We start from the raw sequence: 20,711 nt of genomic DNA on the forward strand, positions 1-20,711 counted from the left end.
TGAACAGCAGTTTTCAAACTTCCCAGACCTACATCTGAGCTCAAGAAGGCATTGCATGCAAACACAAGGGCGAAAGGGCAGAGACACAGGAAAGTAAACAACACGAATGGGATCCAACAAACAGAATGTGAGTGTCACACACTATACCAGTTCAGTAAGACATGCAGGAGTAAGGATACAAAGAGCAAGGATTGAAAAGCTCTCCTTACTGTTGGTCTTGTAGTGGTTGAAGTCAAAAGCTCTTCTTCTCCTGAAGCTGAAGATTCATCATCCATAGTTCTGTGTTTAGGAACAGGAATAAACAGTGAAATCAAGCAACATGGCAACATGTTATTCACATTCAGTTTGTGGAGCAAGAAGAGTGTGAATGAGCCAATCTTGTATTTTTAATTCTTAGTCCTCTTATCTGAGTACAACAGAAACAAATGGATGAGCAGTGTGCTAGTATTAAACCACACACTTGGAGAAGAGCAAGTGACATCACTTACGTGTGTGTTGTTGGAGAGGTGGTCACTCTTGTAGTCGTAGTTGGCTGTGAGAGGGATGGAAATGAGCACAAAAGAGAGAGATACAGTGATGAGGACAGAGCACAGTCAGGATTCTTTAAGAATCCAGGTCAGCAAAATACATTAATGACAAATATCACTATAAAGTTCATTTATGAAAATACACCAGACTTAAAAGTAGACAAAATGTCTGAGATTCCAGATTCCGGACAATCATGAACTAAACCACATACGCAAGACAAACTCTCCAGTTCAGTAAATATAAAACCCTGATTGATAGAATCAAATGCAAAGTCAGGATGTGAGAGAATGAATATAGACACTGCAGCAACGACATCTTACATGCCATGATCATTGGGAGATTTAAAACAAGATATGTCACTGCTGTATAATTGTCTAAACTATAAAATAAATGGTTCAGAAACTACATTTTCTTTTCAGATTCCTATTTTATTTCAACTGCAACAGCCCTTTTTGATATCTTCATTAGAATTGTCAAAGGGATTTGGAGTGTAAAGGATATATATTTTTAGAAACACAGAACGTGAGTGTGTGGCCATTGGAGTTGAACAGCAGTTTTCAAACTTCCCAGACCTACATCTGAGCTCAAGAAGGTATTGCATGCAAACACAAGGGCGAAAGGGCAGAGACACAGGAAAGTAAAAAACACAAATGGGATTCAACAAACAGAATGTGAGTGTCACACACTATACCAGTTCAGTAAGATATGCAGGAGTAAGGATACAAAGAGCAAGGATTGAAAAGCTCTCCTTACTGTTGGTCTTGTAGTGGTTGAAGTCAAAAGCTCTTCTTCTCCTGAAGCTGAAGATTCATCATCCATAGTTCTGTGTTTAGGAACATGAAGAAACAGTGAAATCAAGCAACATGGCAAAATGTTATTCACATTCAGTTTGTGGAGCAAGAAGAGTGTGAATGAGGCAATCTTGTATTTTAAATTCTTAGTCCTCTTATCTGAGTACAACAGAAACAAATGGATGAGCATTGTGCTAGTATTGAACTACACCTTTGAGAAGAGCAAGTGTCATCACTTACGTGTGTGTTGTTAGAGAGGTTGTCACTCTTGTAGTCGTAGTCGGCTGTGAGAGGGATGGAAATGGGCACAAAAGAGAGAGACACAGTGATGAGGACAGAACGGGGTCAGGCTTGAATAAGAAGCCAGGTCAGCAAAATACATTAATGATGAATATCACTAAAATGTATTTGTTAAAATGCACCAGACTTAAAAGTAGGCAATCTGGCTGAGATTCCAAGTTCCCAGACAAGAATGAACTGAACCACAACCGCAAGACAAAATCTCCAGTTCAGTGAATAGAAAACCCTGATTTATAGAATCAAATACAAAATCAGGATGTGAGAGAATTAATAGACACTGCAGCAACGACATGTTACATTGCATGATGATTGGGAGATTTAACAAAAGCCATTTGTCTATTATATCATGTCTGAACACCAACATAAATGGATTAGAGACTACATTTCACTTTATGATTCCTGTTTTATTTCAAGTGCAACAGCCCCTTTGATATCTTCATTAAAGTTGGCAGAAAGGAATTGCAGTTTAAAGGATGTATATTTTTAAAACATATATCAGGAGTCAGTAGCCAATGGAATAATGTCGGTGGTTTTCAAACTTTCCAGAACTACATCTGAGATCAAGGAGGTATTTATTAAATGCAAACCCAAGGGGAAAAGGGCAGAGACACATGAATGGAATTCAACAACATGAATGGGATCCAACAAACAACATGAGTGTCACACGCTGTTCAAGTTCAGTAAGAAGAAGTAAAGAAGTTAAGGAGTAAGGATAGCCAGTGTAAAGATTGACTATTTCTCCTTACTGTTGGTCTTTTAGTGGTTGAAGTCAAAGGCTCTTCTTCTCCTGAAGCTGAAGATTCATCATCCATAGTTCTGCGATAAGGAACAGGAAGAAACAGTGAAATCTAGCAACATGGCAAAATGTTATTCACATTCAGTTTGTGGAGCAAGTAGAGCGTGAATGAGCCAATCTTGTATTTTTAATTGTTAGTCCTCTTATCCGAGTACAACAGAAACAAATGGATGAGCAGTGTGCTACTATTAACCCACACACTTGGAGAAGAGCAAGTGACATCACTTACGTATGTGTTGTTGGAGAGGTGGTCACTCTTGTAGTCGTAGTCGGCTGTGAGAGGGATGGAAATGGGTACAAAAGAGAGAGATACAGTCATGAGGACAGAGCAGGGTCAGGATTCAATGTGAAGCCAGGTCAGCAAAATATTGTACGTGGAATGCCACTTAAAAGTTACTTGTGAAAATTTGAGAATTTAGACTAGACTTAAAAGTCGAGCTTCCAAATTCTTTTGGGTTTGGACTGCAATAATTTCTGTTACAGTAGCAATGGGCCATGTCTCCCATGCAGTGTAGGAGAACAGTGGAAATACATCATGTGGCAAGAATTTACTGATCGTTCTTTCAGTTGGGAATGAATCCATAACTCTTCGCCAAGGTTCAAGGGAGCTATGCCACAAACAGCGTTCTTAGCATATAGGTTTTAAAATGCATTTGAAACATGAAAGTTTGCAGGTGCATAATCTCCAGAATTGGAGTCATGCATTTCCTTGCGTGTAACATTGTTGGAACAAGATATTGAGAACTGAGATCTAATAAATTTTTAACTTGAGATTTAGAGAATCTTGCATTTACTTTAGAGCATTATAACTAAAAAGTTTTACAAAGCAACTGCAAAAAACACTTTCATGTTCCTGAAACACACGGCATAGGATTCTGCCCAGCCAAACTGCTGAGAGGTGAAAGTGAAGACTTATAAATGATTCTTAATGTGAATTTCAAGTTCATCCATGCTTGGAGATCACCTAGAAATCCTTTGTCGAATATCTACATCACTGCTGCTAATTGATAGAAAACAGGATTATTTAACTGAATTGACGGGAACAGCTACATAACATGGCCTCAGTCTAATTGTAATGAAATTGAAATTCCTCTGGATTTATAGCATTAGTGCAAACAGTGTATTTTAGAGTTAGCTTCAAAATAGAATGTCGTTATATACTGTATTCTGATATCACGTGTTAAAATATAAAAACAACCCAAATCGCTTTCATTGTGACCAAGTGGACACCTGAAATCGCATACATAGTTGGCCAGAAATTGAGCCCTAAACAACACCAGATGTAATCTTCCCAGCTGCTTAACTACATCGAGATAAATGAAGAGTTCATATGCAGTGGAATGTAATTTGAATCAGTCATGAACAGAAAAACATGTGCAAGACAAGCTCTCCAAGTGAATAACTAGAAAACCCAGATTTGTAGAATCGAGTGCAGAGTTGACATCTGAGAGAATTAATATAGAGACTGCACCAGTGACAGCTTAAATGACAAGATCGTTGGGACCTTTAACACAAAATATGCCACTGATGTATAATGTTCAAATTCTAACATATATGGTTCAGAAACTACATTTCCCTTTTAGATTCCTATTTTATTTCAAGAGCAACAGCCCTTTTTGACACCTTCATTAGAGTTAGCAAAGGGATTTGGAGTGTAATGGATATATATTTTTAGAAACACAGAACATGAGTGTGTGGCCATTGGAGTTGAACAGCAGTTTTCAAACTTCCCAGACCTACATCTGAGCTCAAGAAGGCATTGCATGCAAACACAAGGGCGACAGGGCAGAGACACAGGAAAGTAAACAACACGAATGGGATCCAACAAACAGAATGTGAGTGTCACACACTATACCAGTTCAGTAAGACATGCAGGAGTAAGGATACAAAGAGCAAGGATTGAAAAGCTCTCCTTACTGTTGATCTTGTAGTGGTTGAAGTCAAAAGCTCTTCTTCTCCTGAAGCTGAAGATTCATCATCCATAGTTCTGTGTTTAGGAACATGAAGAAACAGTGAAATCAAGCAACATGGCAAAATGTTATTCACATTCAGTTTGTGGAGCAAGAAGAGTGTGAATGAGGCAATCTTGTATTTTAAATTCTTAGTCCTCTTATCTGAGTACAACAGAAACAAATGGATGAGCAGTGTGCTAGTATTGAACTACAACTTTGAGAAGAGCAAGTGTCATCACTTACGTGTGTGTTGTTGGAGAGGTTGTCACTCTTGTAGTCGTAGTCGGCTGTGAGAGGGATGGAAATGGGCACAAAAGAGAGAGACACAGTGATGAGGACAGAACGGGGTCAGGCTTGAATAAGAAGCCAGGTCAGCAAAATACATTAATGATGAATATCACTAAAATGTATTTGTTAAAATGCACCAGACTTAAAAGTAGGCAATCTGGCTGAGATTCCAAGTTCCCAGACAAGAATGAACTGAACCACATACGCAAGACAAAATCTCCAGTTCAGTGAATAGAAAACCCTGATTTATAGAATCAAATGCAAATCGGGATGTGAGAGAATTAATAGACACTGCAGCAACGACATGTTATATGGTATGATGATTGGGAGATTTAACAAAAGCCATTTGTCTATTATATCATGTCTGAACACCAATATAAATGGATTAGAGACTACATTTCACTTTATGATTCCTGTTTTATTTCAAGTGCAACACCCCCTTTTGATATCTTCATTAGAGTTGGCAGAAAGGAATTGGAGTTTAAAGGATGTACATTTTTAAAACATATCAGGAGTCAGTGGCCAATAGAATAATATTGGTGGTTTTCAAACTTTCCAGAACTACATCTGAGATCAAGGAGGTATTTATTACATGCAAACCCAAGGGGAAGTGGGCAGAGATACAGGAAAGGAATTCAACAACATGAATGGGATCCAACTAACAATATGAGTGTCACACGCTGTTCAAGTTCAGTAAGAAGGTGTAAAGAAGTTAAGGAGTAAGGATAGACAGTGTAAAGATTGACTATTTCTCCTTACTGTTGGTCGTGTAGTGGTTGAAGTTAAAGGCTCTTCTTCTCCTGAAGCTGAAGATTCATCATCCATAGTTCTGCGATAAGGAACAGGAAGAAACAGTGAAATCCAGCAAGGTGGCAAAATATTATTCACTTTCAGTTTGTGGCGCAAGAAGAGTGTGAATGAGCCAATCTTGTATTTTAAATTCTTAGTCCTCTTATCTGAGTACAACAGAAACAAATGGATGAGCAGTATGCTAGTATTGAGCCACACACTTGGAGAAGAGCACGTGACATCACTTACGTGTGTGTTGTTGGAGAGGTGGTCACTCTTGTAGTCGTAGTCGGCTGTGAGAGGGATGGAAATGGGCACAAAAGAGAGAGATAAAGTGATGAGGACAGAGCACAGTCAGGATTCAATGTGAATCCAGGTCAGCAAAATACATTAATGACAAACAATCACTATAAAGTTCATTTATGAAAATACACCAGACATAAAAGTAGACAAAAGTCTGAGATTCCAGTTTCCGGACAATCATGAACTGAACCACATGCGCGAGACAAACTCTCCAGTTCAGTAAATATAAAACCCGATTGATACAATCAAATGGAAAATCAGGATGTGAGAGAATGAATATAGACACTGCAGCAACGACATCTTACATGCCATGATCATTGGGAGATTTAACACAAGATATGTCACTGCTGTATAATTGTCTAAACTATTAAATAAATGGTTCAGAAACTACATTTCCTTTTCAGATTCCTATTTTATTTCAACTGCAACAGCCCTTTTTGATATCTTCATTAGAATTGTCAAAGGGATTTGGAGTGTAAAGGATATATATTTTTAGAAACACAGAACATGAGTGTGTGGCCATTGGAGTTGAACAGCAGTTTTCAAACTTCCCAGACCTACATCTGAGCTCAAGAAGGCATAGCATGGAAACACATGGGTGAAAGGGCAGAGACACAGGAAAGTAAACAACACGAATGGGATCCAACAAACAGAATGTGAGTGTCACACACTATACCAGTTTAGTAAGATATGCAGGAGTAAGGATACAAAGAGCAAGGATTGAAAAGCTCTCCTTACTGTTGGTCTTGTAGTGGTTGAAGTCAAAAGCTCTTCTTCTCCTGAAGCTGAAGATTCATCATCCATAGTTCTGTGTTTAGGAACAGGAATAAACAGTGAAATCCAGCAACATGGCAATATGTTATTCACATTCCGTTTGTGGAGCAAGTAGAGTGTGAATGAGCCAATCTTGTATTTTAAATTGTTAGTCCTCTTATCCGAGTACAACAGAAACAAATGGATGAGCAGTGTACTAGTATTGAGCCACACACTTGGAGAAGAGCAAGTGACATCACTTACGTGTGTGTTGTTGGAGAGGTGGTCACTCTTGTAGTCGTAGTCAGCTGTGAGAGGGATGGAAATGGGCACAAAAGAGAGAGACACAGTGATGAGGACAGAACGGGGTCAGGCTTTAATAAGAAGCCAGGTCAGCAAAATACATTAATGACAAATATCACTAAAATGTATTTGTTAAAATACACCAGACTTAAAAGTAGACAAAATGGCTGAGATTCCAACTTCCGGACAGTAATGAACTGAACCACATACGCAAGACATAATCTCCAGTTCAGTGAATAGAAAACCCTGATTTATAGAATCAAATGCAAAATCAGGATGTGAGAGAATTAATATAGACACTGCAGCAATGACATTTTACATGGCATGATCATTGGGAGATTTAACAAAAGGCATTTTACTACTATATCATGTCTGAACACCAATATAAATGGTTTAGAGACTACATTTCACTTTATGATTCCTGTTTTATTTCAAGTGCAACAGCCCCTTTTGATATCTTCATTAGAGTTGGCAGAAAGGAATTGGAGTTTAAAGGATATACATTTTTAAAACATATATCAGGAGTCAGTGGCCAATGGAATAATATCAGTGGTTTTCAAACTTTCCAGAACTACATCTGAGATCAAGGAGGTATTTATTACGTGCAAACCCAAGGGGAAAAGGGCAGAGACACAGGAAAGGAATTCAACAACATGAATGGGATCCAACAAACAACATGAGTGTCACACGCTGTTCAAGTTCAGTAAGAAGGAGTAATGAAGTTGAGGAGTAAGGATAGACAGTCTAAAGATTGTCTATTTTTCCTTACTGTTGGTCTTGTAGTGGTTGAAGTTAAAGGCTCTTCTTCTCTTGAAGCTGAAGATTCATCATCCATAGTTCTGCGATAAGGAACAGGAAGAAACAGTGAAATCCACCAATATGGCAAAATGTTATTTACATTCAGTTTGTGGAACAAGAAGAGTGTGAATGAGCCAATCTTGTATTTTAAATTCTTAGTCCTCTTATCTGAGTACAACAGAAACAAATGGATGAGCAGTGTACTAGTATTGACCCACACACTTGGAGAAGAGCAAGTGTCATCACTTACGTGTGTGTTGTTGGAGAGGTGGTCACTCTTGTAGTCGTAGTCGGCTGTGAGAGGGATGGAAATGGGCACAAAAGAGAGATACAGTGATGAGGACAGAGCACAGTCAGGATTCAAATGGAAAAGATTCAGGATTCAAATTGGTACAGTATTCACACATTACTGATAATCAATCTGCATATTTATGTACAGTACTAGCTAAAAAGTGTAAGTATTCAAAATCTCTCCTTACTGTTGCTCTTGTCGTGACAGATGTGTCATTATTCACAGTTCTGTGAAGAGGAACAGGGAGAAACAGTGGAATCAAACGACCTTGCATTTGGTTTGTGAAATAAAAACAGTGTGAATGTGGTGTCTCGAACATCCTGTAGTGAAATCAAACATATTTTCCACAGTTGTAATAAATGTATTATATTATATGTAATATATCCAATATGTTGGATGTCAGAATTTCTATGAGTATGAGGGGCATCCTATGCTTAACCTTCTGTCTTGCAGAGATCTTGCTAATGACTTTACTAATGGCAGAACTGAAGGCAAAGATGTGAATGAACAAGAAGGCATGCAGTGAATGAATACAGAGTGGCTTCTAATGATGTTTCATTTCAGTTTGTTCGTTGGTGTCCTCTCCTTAGCAAGCTTTCTTGGCAGCTACACACAGTTTGGTGTGAGTGGCCTGACTTACGTGTGTGTTGGCGTCATGGGAGACTTGGTCGTGCTCAGAGTCTTGTGTGACAGGGCCAGGAGCTGATAACAGAGGAAGTGAAGAAGACAGATCTAAGCAGTGTTGCGCTGATATTGTCACATCCTTCTATTGTTACACTTTAATGACTGTTTAAGCTTTCTGCCTGTAATATTATGCTTAGTTGGTTGAGTACAATGCCCTCTGCTATATTTTATATACTGATGGAAAAAAGAAGCCAACTCCTCTTCCTCCACACTGGCCCTCCCGTCTGCGTGGAACAGGCTGAAGAGTGACTCATCCGTGAAGAGGACCTGATGCCACTGCTGACGAGTCCATCGCAGCCTCTGTCTGGCCCAAGCCAGTCGGGTGTGACATCCAGGAGCTGTGAGCAGAGGGCCTCTGACAGGTCACCTTGCTCTAAGGCCAGCAGCATGAAGCCTCACTGTCCTGTCACTGATGCGGGCATTGTGTCTGCCAGCAGTTTCAGCAGCAGTACAGGTGGCAGATCTGAAACGATCTCTCAGATGGACCAGTCTGATGTGTCGGTCCTGCTCTGGTGTGGTCACTCTAGGGTGACTGGATCTTGGACGGTCATCTGTCCTGCCGGTCTGCTGAAACCTTCTCTGCAGTCAGGACACAGTGGAGCGGCTTACTCCATAGTGTCTGGCAATGCTGGCACATGACATGCCTGCCTGCAGCATGCCAATGACCCTGTCCCTTGCTTCTGGTGACATTCAAGGCATTATGGAATGCACAGAAAACTGACTAAGTGTGGCCTTTTTCTTGCAGTGACCTAAGCTTTGAATTAAGGCTTTTTTAAAGGTGACCTGATCAGGCATTGTTCCACCAGGACCTCGCTGGGTAAAAGTGCACCTAACGAGCTTTCGTGTATTTGGCAAGTTGCAATGCCTCACTGCACAAGCTGTATTGCTGGTCAGAGGGCTTAAAACAAATTAACAACTTTTTGTGAAAGTACATAAGCTATAACTATAGTATTCTCATTCCAGAATGTTGCATTTATTTTTTCCATCAGTATATATTGAAAAATACAATCACTTTTATATTGATACAATCATTTTGGTTAGAAGCTTTACCTGACTCCTAATGATTGCTTTATGGCGAGCACGAGTTTCTCTGTAAACATATATATACTGTATAATATATATATCTAACATGGGTATGTATTGTATATAGATAGTATATACAGTACAGAATAAGTTGTGCAGCTATGCTGTTGAAGATGATACCCTGGCTTTTTGCAACAGATGGCCAGATGACCAGAGTGACCTCCTCTCATGTGTAACCTTTCTTAAGTTCTTATGCATTTTGGTAGTTTATATATTTAAACTTACTATATTTAGTTATGTTGTTTAGTTACTTCTGTCATTTCCTATTTCAAGTCTAGAGAGTGCTTTTTATAATTTTTTTAATTATTTTTAGTTGCACCACTTCACTGTTAACCAATAGACTGCTGTAATTTCACTACTGCTTTCGGACACCGAAGTCCTGTCCTCCTGAAACACAGTTACACAGCTGCACTGATACACTGCTGTACTTCTGTTGCTGTACCAGGCTCTTGAGTATTGCACCAGGAGAGTCAACTTCTTCTCGGGAAAGATTGTATTGTACTGTAGCCTGATACTTGTCATCCATAGGGCTGTAGGGAGAAACAGATAAAGAATAAAAAGGAAAAATTGTATTTTATATTGTGTCCTTTACCTTTGACCTTGCGCAACCATCACATTGGTGTATGACGTGTGATGGTTGAGGGCCTAGTTGTATTGTGTCCTTGTGCTTCCATCACATTGGTGGGTAAAGGTTATTTGTATTTTGTTCTTGACCTCTGACCTAACGTCACATTGATGTACAGTATACAGTAAGTGGGATGGGTCAGGACAGACATGTCAGGTTGATGGAAGATGGTCATTTATCACAAGGATCGGAACACTGTGGGTAGGGGGAGGGCACTTGTGTGTGATGGTATTGATTTACAGTGTAATGCCTTGCATTGTGAAACCAGACCACTGTGTAATCATCATTATTATAGTGCAAAAATAAAACAAGTATCAATTCCTGTTTCATGCCAAGATGAGTTTACTAATGTGTTGGACTCCAGCCAGTTTCACTTAAACTGGTTACATGTTTTCAGAGTTAGATTTGAATCTCTTCCTACACAACAGTCACATAAACAAAAATGACTCAGATTTCAGCTGACTGCATGTTATACATTCCACAATTCCATGCCTAAACGTGACACTCAACAGGACGATTTTTATATATACTGTATCCCCTAATTTTTAATACTGCTCCCATCACCATACCATGTGATCAATTAATTTTCTAAGGTTTCTGAGATTCTGGTGTTCAGTAGAAAAAAACTTGCATATATTCCTCTATGAAAGGGAACTGCAAAACTCATCTTTACTTTCTCCAGAATTATGTTTTCCTTCTGACTCCAAACTGGAGTTTAAAAAAATGTTGGGTAGGTGGTCAAACCCTATGTTTGTCCTTCATGAAAGGGGACAGTCTTTCTGAAGTAATCATTCTCAGCCTCACAATCCGAATTGGGGGTTAGGATTTGACAGAACTCCTGAAGTGTAGTTTGAAGACACCCCTGTATCAGGACTGGTAAGTGTTAATAATAATAGCAAACTCTTTCATTTCTTAATTGACACATCTCACTAGACAACAAAGATAAATTTCTAAACCACAGAAATACTTCAGAAAAGTTACAAATGAGCAGATGCCATTCAACCCATCTGGTCTGTAGTGGCTGGACAGCTTGTTCTAGACTATTAAAACACTGTCGCTAAAGAAGATATTTTGGTTTCAAAAAGGAAAAACAGCTAATAAACATGATTACATGTTTGCATTGAAAAGGGCACTGTAAAATTATAAAGGTAAGCAAAACTGATCTTGTTAGAAAATGTAGCTAGATATACAGTAGGTGTTTAATATGTAATGCCACATGGGCTAAATCATTTTGAAGTACTTGCTCAATAATCCTTGATAATTCAGAGAGATATTAGTCTCATTTATTTATAATCACAGTTTCATATTGATTCATCTACAAACACCAGGACCAACTCTTTTTAGAGCTGGGTTGAGAAATGTGTGCAGAATTCTGGCAGAACACAACAGGAAAACATTTTCAGGAAATGATCTTGCTAAAGTAAGTTGACAGTATCCTGTCAGCCATTGCATTGTAGACTTTTTTTGTTAATATATCACCTTCCATCATTAAGGTGTTGAAGGTTCTTTTCTGATCATTTTAAATACCTTGTACTCAAAGCAGGTTAATGAAACAAGTTATCTTTTCCTCACTTTAGCTGAATATTCACGAACATGCACATGTTGTTTTCTAACTTGGTGTACAGAGTAAAGCTGAAACTGCAAGAAGAAGAAAGTTTTTGTAGACACAAAGAATTAAAGAACTTGTTAGCAGCATCTGATTTCATTTGGCATCTGGATATCAGAATACAGGGAAGATCTTGGCCTCAGACCCCGCCCCTTCCTGTTTCTCAATAACACAGTGATGAACCGAGAGACACTGAGAGGGCTGGACAGCAGGAAGTGACATCACTTACATCAGCAGCGCCGGAGGGAGGTTGGCTGTCTCACTCAGGGTTTGCACTGCCAGAGAGTGGAACTGGGAACACAGGAAAGAGAGACAGGGAATGGCAACATAGCATGTAATGTGTTCATTTAGGGTATTGCTCCAGTCCGCCAAACGGGGTGAGTGGGGTCAGCATTGGTTGGGGGTGAGCTCAGCCCATACAGGGGGTGGTCATGAGGTCACTTAAGGTCAACCAATATAAGCTTCTACCTAATGAGCCGTTCTGGCCCTGATGGAAATTAGCTGCCTACCTACAGTACATTTGGGGAATCAACACAGGTAAGTTGAAATGTCTCAGATAAATACTATTATGTTGTGGTAACTCAACAGTTCTAATGTCCATTCAAATGAGTGTAGTAGTGAGTGGAACGGGGCAGAAATTGGATGGTTTCGTTTACCATGTTCCTACTTGCATGGGTTTTATAGGACAACCATTGCTGATTCATGGTTTTACTAATGGTCCCTGCACACACTGTTGTTCTGCGCAGAACTGCTCATCCTGATGTCCATGAGAAGTCCACAGATCAGAACCACATGTCACAAGCAAGGCAGGAGGTCTGGCATGAAGTATCAGGTAAAACAACTATCTGGTTTCCCGTTCTCCTGTGCTTTTGTGTCTCTCTGGCCGCTAAGGATACTCACTAGTGTGCTGACTGCTGCCTGCAGCTCAGAGATGTTCACAAAGGCGCATCCCAGCCCAGGAACCTCCAAACCCACAGTGACGTTCAGCAGACTCTCAAGAGCTGTGGATCAAGAAGTGAGCAGGTTCTGTAAGTCATAATGTTAATGCACTGGTACACACAATAGAAATGCCATCAGACATTTTCAGTCAGTTTTGTTATTAATGCTATACTTGATCTTATACTTGACCCATAAGTTCAGAGCTGTTTATCTCTCAATGTTTTTTAAATTCCAAGGCAAAAACCATAAATGTCTTCAGCACACTGGCAGGTAAAAGATTCCTGGCAGCAAACAGGTAAGTAAACCAAACAAGAAACCAGATAGTTGTTTTGTTTGGCTTTGTCAATTTAAGCCACAGAGATGCTGACAAATGTAACCCAGCAGAATGAACAGACTTTAACTTCATCTGAGTGAACGGTGAAATACGGCCCAGAGTATAGAAGTGCCAACTACAGAGAAGTGCTTCTAAACTGAAAGCAGGGTGTACTTCTGTACACAGAGAGTTGTGGGAGTGTGGAAGAAGCTGCCCTGCCGTGTTGTTGAAACCAATACCCTGGATTCATTCTAGAAATGGCTGGATGGGATCGTTGGATAGAAGAATAAAATTGACTGATTATATCACAAATTATATGGACTTGGATCAGTTAACTACTAACTACTACTAAGGGCTAGATGGGCTGAATTATCTCCTCTCATTTGTAACCTGTTTTATGTTCTCAGTTTCACAAGGTCACATACAGTAACTCAAAAAAACTGAGGTTTATGCAACACAAACATCTCTGTCCCCTTTGTTTCTGTGTTAATCAGTGTGTTTGTATGACTGTTTCTGAGGAGATTTATTCCAACAGCTGTTGTTAATATAATGTGCTGGAAACGTCTTGACTGTCTAAACCATATTGGAATTGAAGGGCTCTCTGTAAGAGTTTCATGGAAATGGCTCGGTTTAGCACCGGGGCTGTCCCTCTGGGCGAAGGGAGAATGGGCGGCTCTCACCCTGGGCTGAGACGGAGGGGAAGGTCACTGTGTAGGGCCGGGTGATGTTCACCGAACTGGCCCCTCGGTGCACTTCATCTTGGATGTCACTGGTGTTGACAGACAGGACGTTCAGTGTGGTGACATCTAACTCCAGGGATCCGTAGACACTGGAGCTGCAAAGCCAAAGAGACACATCAACAGAGATACTGCAACGCAAGGGAAAGAGGCTCTCCAGTAGCTCCGAGATCTTGACCATTCCAGTCACACAAGGATTCAATCTCTGCACTGTCATCTGCTGAAATGAAATCCTTATTCATCTGGAAAGACTTGGGTTAAAGTCAGAATAGATGTGAGAAAAGACAGATTCGGAGCAGGTAGGTACAGTAGCTGTTAGGCCAGTATGTTGCACAGAGATGCCAGAGCAGCAGGAGTTCGGTAGCAGCCAGAGAGCAGAGGAGCCAGGTTGAAGCAGATCCACAGGAATCATGCCAGGTATAGGGGTAGGAGGTTCCAATGGAGCCAGATGCTCATCAGCAATAACAGGTCGACACAGGATTCCAGTTGCACAGTTTGAATGGCTTTCCTGTCCCTCTACAGCAGTACGATTTTGCTAGCGAAAAGCACCAAACAATGGCCACAAGGTTGAATTGGGCCAAGAATAGTACAGTAGAGAGACACAGTTCAGATCTGTGTCCTATTAGAATCAGGGATAGAGAAACAGATCTCTTACCTGTCGTCTGGTAGTGAAGTGATGATGAATGAGGCTCCTAGAGAGACAAAAGGACACAGTGATTGTCCTGATCAACATAAATGGATATCACTAAACACCCCATTTCCAACAGTCTCAGATCCTGAATCTCCACACTTGCACACCTGGGTAATAGGTTGATGTCTCTTCGCCTGGTGGAAACCCCATGGGCTCAGTCTTTTGGCTCAGTCTGGATAATATGGTATGAGGGGGTGGAGGGAGACTCTTGTCTGAATGAAAACTCTGAGAAATGACCTGCCATCCTCAGTCACCTGACCAACTGCTGGAAGACAGTTGGTTAAATTGGTCAGATTCTTCTTTCTCCATCTCCCTCTGGTGCATTTTGCATAACAGATGATCTGCCCTCTGTCTCCATGTAGAAGATGCTGACTGATCTCAACTAGAGAGCTCGATCTACCGCATGGATGGGGTATTTCAGTTTCTTTTTCCCGACCATGGTCCTCTCTAAAGAACTGTGTATGCCTGTTATCGGGAAAGCATTTGGATTCTGGGGGAAAATGAATCTTGCAAATGCAATAAAATCTCATGGCTCTGCAGATACTGACCTGTCAGCAGGAATAATAGAGCTCTGTATTCTCCTCCCATCCTAGCTCCACTGATCTGCACCTGGAAACCAGACAGGCACATGACAGCATTACCCCCTGTGTGTGTGAATGACTGGTACCTATAATCCAGAACTGGGTAGTGATACCCATTTATCCATTTATCGTGAATGTGGGCTATGTCCTGTGTGGCCACGTGCATTCTTACTCAATCTTTCATAGAGGATTTTATTTTAACCAAGGAGCCTTTGCCCACACAGAGGCTGTGGTAATTAATAGCTAATTCATTTGAGGATAACGTCAAGCTGTTTCTTGATAGAAATCAATGTTTTGGCTTCAAGCACATGAGGGGGTAGCTTGTTTCCCACGCCCACTACCCTTTGTGTGAAGAAGGGCTTCCTCAGTTTTAAATGGTAAAGTTCCACTTGTGCTCTATGATTTGTAATAATAATAAGAAGAATATGAATAAGAATTCCTTATGCTTATATAGTGCTTTTTTGGACACTCCACTCAAAGCACTTTACAGGTAATGGGGAATCCCACTCTCACCACCAATATCTGGCCCCACCTGGATGATGCAACAGCAGCCATATTGTGCCAGTACTCTCACCACACACCAGCTCTCAGTGGGGAGGAGAACAGTATAGTGCCCCCATCACTATACTGGGGCATTAGGACCTACACAAGCCACAGGGTGAGCACCCCCTACTGGCCACTAACACCTCTTCCAGCAGCAACCTTTTTTTTCCCAGGAGGTCTCTCATACAAGTACCGACCAGGCTCACACCTGCTGAGCTTCAGTGGCTTGCTAGTTGCAAGTTGTAGGGTGAGAGGGCTGGCGTGTCTTGCAGTTTGAAGTTCTGTGTGTAATTGGCCTGTAACTAAAATGTTTGCACATTTATCTGACTCTCATCCTGTAGATCTGTCTCTAACCTCAAATCAAAGACTTTTCAGGCACTGCTTTAATGTGCCTGCAGAAAACTTGTGACTATCAATCACTTTTATTTTTACTGTATATACTGTAGCACCATTCAATCCAGAGCTTTATCAAGGCACTTTACATAAATTATAAAAATAAATAAGTACAGCAAACAGAAAACACAATAAAATCATGTAGAATGTGAAATTGAAAGAAAGTAATAGATTATGAATTAGGAACAGTAACGTTCCAGTTTCATGGACATTCAAGGAAATTGGTATCAGGGTACAGTTGACTATGAAATTAATGTTAAGGTTTAAAATATTAAGCTTGCTGTTATTAGGCTTTTTAGTTTAAATGAATCTCAAGTGTCCTGCACAATTGTACACAGAGGCCAGATCCAAGAGTGCGGTTGCGCTAATGGCCACTAGATGGCAGAGTTAGCCTGGTTTTTAAGCTAAAGTTGCTAATGGGCGCTCTACGGTGTTGTATAGCATTGTCTCTCGTAGAAATATGTGTCCCATGTCAAAGGTGTGATATCTGTTTTTCAGGTATACATACGTATTATAATGATTTGTATGTAACGAACAAGAAAAACTAGACTCACACAAACTGTGTCTGCCCTCTTTCGGGTTCCCTGTCTTGTCTAAAGATAACTTAGCTCTTAATTCATGTCATAGACTTAAATCCACTAGGAGAGAGCTTTTAACACACAAACTACAGATTCTTTTGGTCATTCTCATCTGCAGTGAAGGATAAAACAAGCAAGCAGTCTCTGCCTGTGTGATTTGGTATGCCTCTTATTATTCTGTTACTTTTATTGAGAACTAAAGTGTTAATCAGCAACTTTAGTGTGTGTATGGGTGAAGGCAGGGGATACCAAACCTTACTAGTAGACACTGTGTAAAAGCGTGTCCCCTGGGTTTCTCGGGAAAGGCAGAGCTCTCTATAGTCTGACTTTGGCTTTTGTGAGAATAAAGGTTTATTCTATACTGAAAGGAAAAGTAAAGAGAGACAAGGTGACACCCGAAGAAGGCTCCACAGCCGAAACGTTGTGTCTCTTTTCTTTTCAGCACGGAATCAACCTTAACTTGTTCTTTTGCAAACCTATGTTTTCTAAATCCATTCTGACTGTTTCCTAGAATATTATCTCCATATTATATTATCTCCATATATGTGATGTTCTAAATGAACTTGAGTACATGTACAGTAACTGTACATGTAGCAGATGTCAGACTGCACTATGATTGCTGGGGATGGTTTTCTTACCCTTTCCTGTGGACAGGCACTACATGAGCACATCTGCAGCCCTGTCCTGAGAGACTGCTGGGTCTCAATCGACTGTTATTTGATCACCGCTGTGCTCAGGGAACAGCTGGATCAAATCTCAATACACATTACTTAAGGGAATAAAACAAACACCAGAATCTCCATGAGGAAAGACTGCTGTACATTTTCTCATCATTGTCGCCATGACCAACCAACTGTTTTTTATTCAACCAGTCCAGTCATGTGACCGATTAGACATTGAATTATTCACTGGCAGAGGTTATTATTCCTGTACACTTGAAGTACTACGGTAAATGTGCATTTCAAAAATTTTGATTGCCAAAGTGTGAAGTGCTGAATTGTTGAATAATTGAGACAGATACTGAGCTGCATTCCAATCAGCCAAGCCACACTCCTACAGATGAGACACTGCTTGACTATTTTCAGAAAAAACTTTTTTCTTAAACGTCAGGCATTAGGTAATGCGTCCCATGAGCTCTGTATACTGGAAGGTGTTCCTTGTGTTGTGCATTGCACTGGATATGCCTGCTTCACTGGTCAGTTAGCTACTGTACGTCATGCTGCCCTTAGGACATGCTAGAGAGGTATTCAGGACTCGACTTTGAACTTACTTGCACGAAACAGAAACATTGTGTAGACTGTAGTTTTGCTTTCCATTGTTCAGAAACATCGTAATCATTCATGTAACAATTGCACTGTGTCTCCAACAAGCTGCATTACTGCACTTCTACTCTCACATCTGCTAAGAAGAATTTCACGGCCAGTTTTTTAGTATAATTGTCAATATTGTAATTTGATCAGTAACATTGAGAGAGCCCTGAGAGTTTTCTTCAGAGTTCAACGGGTGAATCTGTACTTGTTTAGTTCTGACACAAACCTGAGTGCGGGAAAGCAGAAGGAGATAATAATGGGGATCACGTTTCAGGAAATACCGAGCAAGGTCGTTTAATTTAGGGGAAAGAGGCAATAATGTGTAAACACTGTTGTTTAAAGGATCAAACAAAAGTCAATGGTCCTTGTAGGAGGACACAGAAAGGCTGGTGCAAAATGAAGTTCTGTGCGCCGGGAGAGTCTCGCCCTCACTGTCCTGACCTGAGATCGGCGGCCAGTCGTCTTCCTGCAAGTCTCTGTCTGCATCACAGGGACTCAAGGACTGCTACTCCAGGCGGACATCAGAAGCCAACTTGATCCTTGCAGTAGGATGTGCTTCTCCCCCTAACTTCCAACGAATAGACAGGAGGCCTTTTTCTTCATCCAGTCCAGTTGAGGATCTGAACTGAGAATCTCGTCCAGCTGTTTCGTGAAAGACCAGAGTATCGGCTTCTACAACATGGCTGGGCAGCTTGTTCCACACTCCCATCACGCTTTGTGTTACAAAAAGGATCTCCTGTTCTCTCTTCTGTCCATGGATTTTCCACTTGTGTCCTCTGGTTAATGTTTCACTGTTTATCAAGAGCCCGGGAACGTGCGTATCCTGATATCAATCGAGCAAAGCAGTGGTCCAAGTACTTGTCCCTGTGGTACTCCAGTATTGCAGCACACCAATTTGAGGCTTCACCCCTTGTGTCTGCCATGTTTTCTCTTTAATAATGAATTCTCGGTTTCTCTGAATGGTCCAATCACAGGTTACCAAGTCTAGCTAACTTTTCTCTCTCTGATGTTTCCTATCAATTAGACAATTATTAAAATCAATGTATTAACATAAATACTTAACCTCTGTAATCTTCTAACTGTTTATGAGGAACATTATCAAAAGCCTTCTAAAACCACCAGCTCACATGCCTCGTGTGTTTCCATTAGTGTTGTATCCTGTTCCAGGAGCTCAAACAAATCAGACATACTGCTCTATAATTTCCTGGTGGGGTTTTTTCACCCTTCCTATGGGTGGGTACTACATGAGCACATCTCCCATCCCTGGGTACGAGCCCAGATTGATTGTCAGATCTTTCTCGACTGTCATCTGATCACTACTGTGCTGGGTCAACTCACAATTCACATTATTTAAGGGAATAAAGCAAGAGGAAATATCTGAATATCCAGAATGGAAGCTTACATTTTCTCATCTTTGTCACCATGAGCAGAGAGCATCAGCGACCAAACCAGACCGAGCAGAGGCAACTGAAAAGCTTTCAGGAAAGATCCACCTAAGAATTGCACACTGCAAAGTCTTAAAGGAGTCTCGCATTCACTTTTAACCACAGAAAGAGAAAGTGGAATGATCAAACTGAACAACACTTGAATAATTTATTTTTACTATATTTTTAGAAATTAGCCTGGAGGGAATTGGCAAGCTGCATCCACAGACTTCAATCTGTTCCTATTCATCTGAGAGTGAAAGGAAATTATTTAACACAATTATGAACTATAGTGGACGGATTTCAAACACTATGCTCTATTTAAAATACTCCATGATCCATATGATTATGGGCAGAGTCGTTCTTGTCATTTATGTATTTAAGGAGAGAAGGTCTCGATTTTATTCTTGAAAGTCAGACCATAGAAAAGGCTGAGTAAGAGAGACAATAACACAGGAGTAGATCCAAAAAGTAATATGAGACAGTTAGTGTACTGTAAGATGCAATATGTGTTTTTGTAATGACTTCAGGGACATACTGTATAATGGTGGGTTGTACTCTAATGAAATGGCCAGCAGTAACCGGAAGAGAGGACATCCTGTGTTTGGAGACCACTTCACTATCAGAATTGTAACAAACTTGCAGTCCCACTAAACTGACCCCACTGTGACAAGAAGGAGATCTGCAGCTGATACTGACCAACATTTACTCAATGGTGAATCAATTTAATCTCAGGAGTCTCAAGTCAACATGCAAACACTTGGGTACACACTTTATCTTCATATCCAATTGATTAATTTATTAGGAACAGAGACTACATTAATTATGTTACTAAAGAATCTTGTCTGCACAACGACAATAATAAAATAAAAATCACAGTAGCAATACTATCATCACCATCGATATTAATAATAGCAAAGCAAGTGAAGAAAATTCAAGACTTACCAGTTCATTTATCAAAGTACTTCCTGGAGCTCCTGTAGAGTTTTCATTCAGCTGTGAGCGGAGCTCTATGTGAGCCCCAGCACTTGTCACTTTCCAAGTCTCTGTCACTCAACGCTAGAGGAGGAGCTGAAAAGGTGAAAGCAATGATCAAAATCAAGTTCTTCCTCCTGAGGACAGACTGGTTTAACAACAGTCCAGGTCTGGCAACTGATGTCTGAATTAGCACTCTCTCTCTTCACTTCCACTAGACACCCATGTGAACACAGAGAGGGCATATCAGGACTTGAACCCAGGTCTCCACCACTGCAAAGTAGTGATGTTAACCACTACACCACTGTGCTACCCAAAGAGAGACTCTTAAATAAA

General features: G+C 40.5%; 1 protein-coding gene across 1 annotated transcript in view; it reads right to left on the reverse strand.

Annotated features, from left to right (window-relative positions):
- Positions 1-20,478, reverse strand: part of LOC148656762 (uncharacterized) — a 54,296-nt gene extending 33,818 nt beyond the window's left edge. Inside the window, exons 1-11 of the mRNA XM_088644402.1 lie at positions 20,346-20,478; positions 15,120-15,180; positions 14,536-14,572; positions 13,824-13,978; positions 12,792-12,892; positions 12,121-12,182; positions 10,103-10,190; positions 8,534-8,595; positions 8,081-8,120; positions 7,852-7,895; positions 7,573-7,642 (exon numbers count right to left, since the gene is read on the reverse strand). Of these exons, the coding sequence (XP_088500528.1) occupies positions 7,573-7,642; positions 7,852-7,895; positions 8,081-8,120; positions 8,534-8,595; positions 10,103-10,190; positions 12,121-12,182; positions 12,792-12,892; positions 13,824-13,978; positions 14,536-14,572; positions 15,120-15,159 (699 nt within the window). The 5' untranslated portion in view covers positions 15,160-15,180; positions 20,346-20,478. The remainder of the gene's footprint in view (positions 1-7,572; positions 7,643-7,851; positions 7,896-8,080; positions 8,121-8,533; positions 8,596-10,102; positions 10,191-12,120; positions 12,183-12,791; positions 12,893-13,823; positions 13,979-14,535; positions 14,573-15,119; positions 15,181-20,345) is intronic.
- Positions 20,479-20,711: the final 233 nt, after the last annotated feature.

Source organism: Lepisosteus platostomus, chromosome 8 (genome assembly GCF_059453375.1).
Source record: "Lepisosteus platostomus isolate fLepPlt1 chromosome 8, fLepPlt1.hap1, whole genome shotgun sequence".
NCBI classification, from domain to species: domain Eukaryota; kingdom Metazoa; phylum Chordata; class Actinopteri; order Semionotiformes; family Lepisosteidae; genus Lepisosteus; species Lepisosteus platostomus.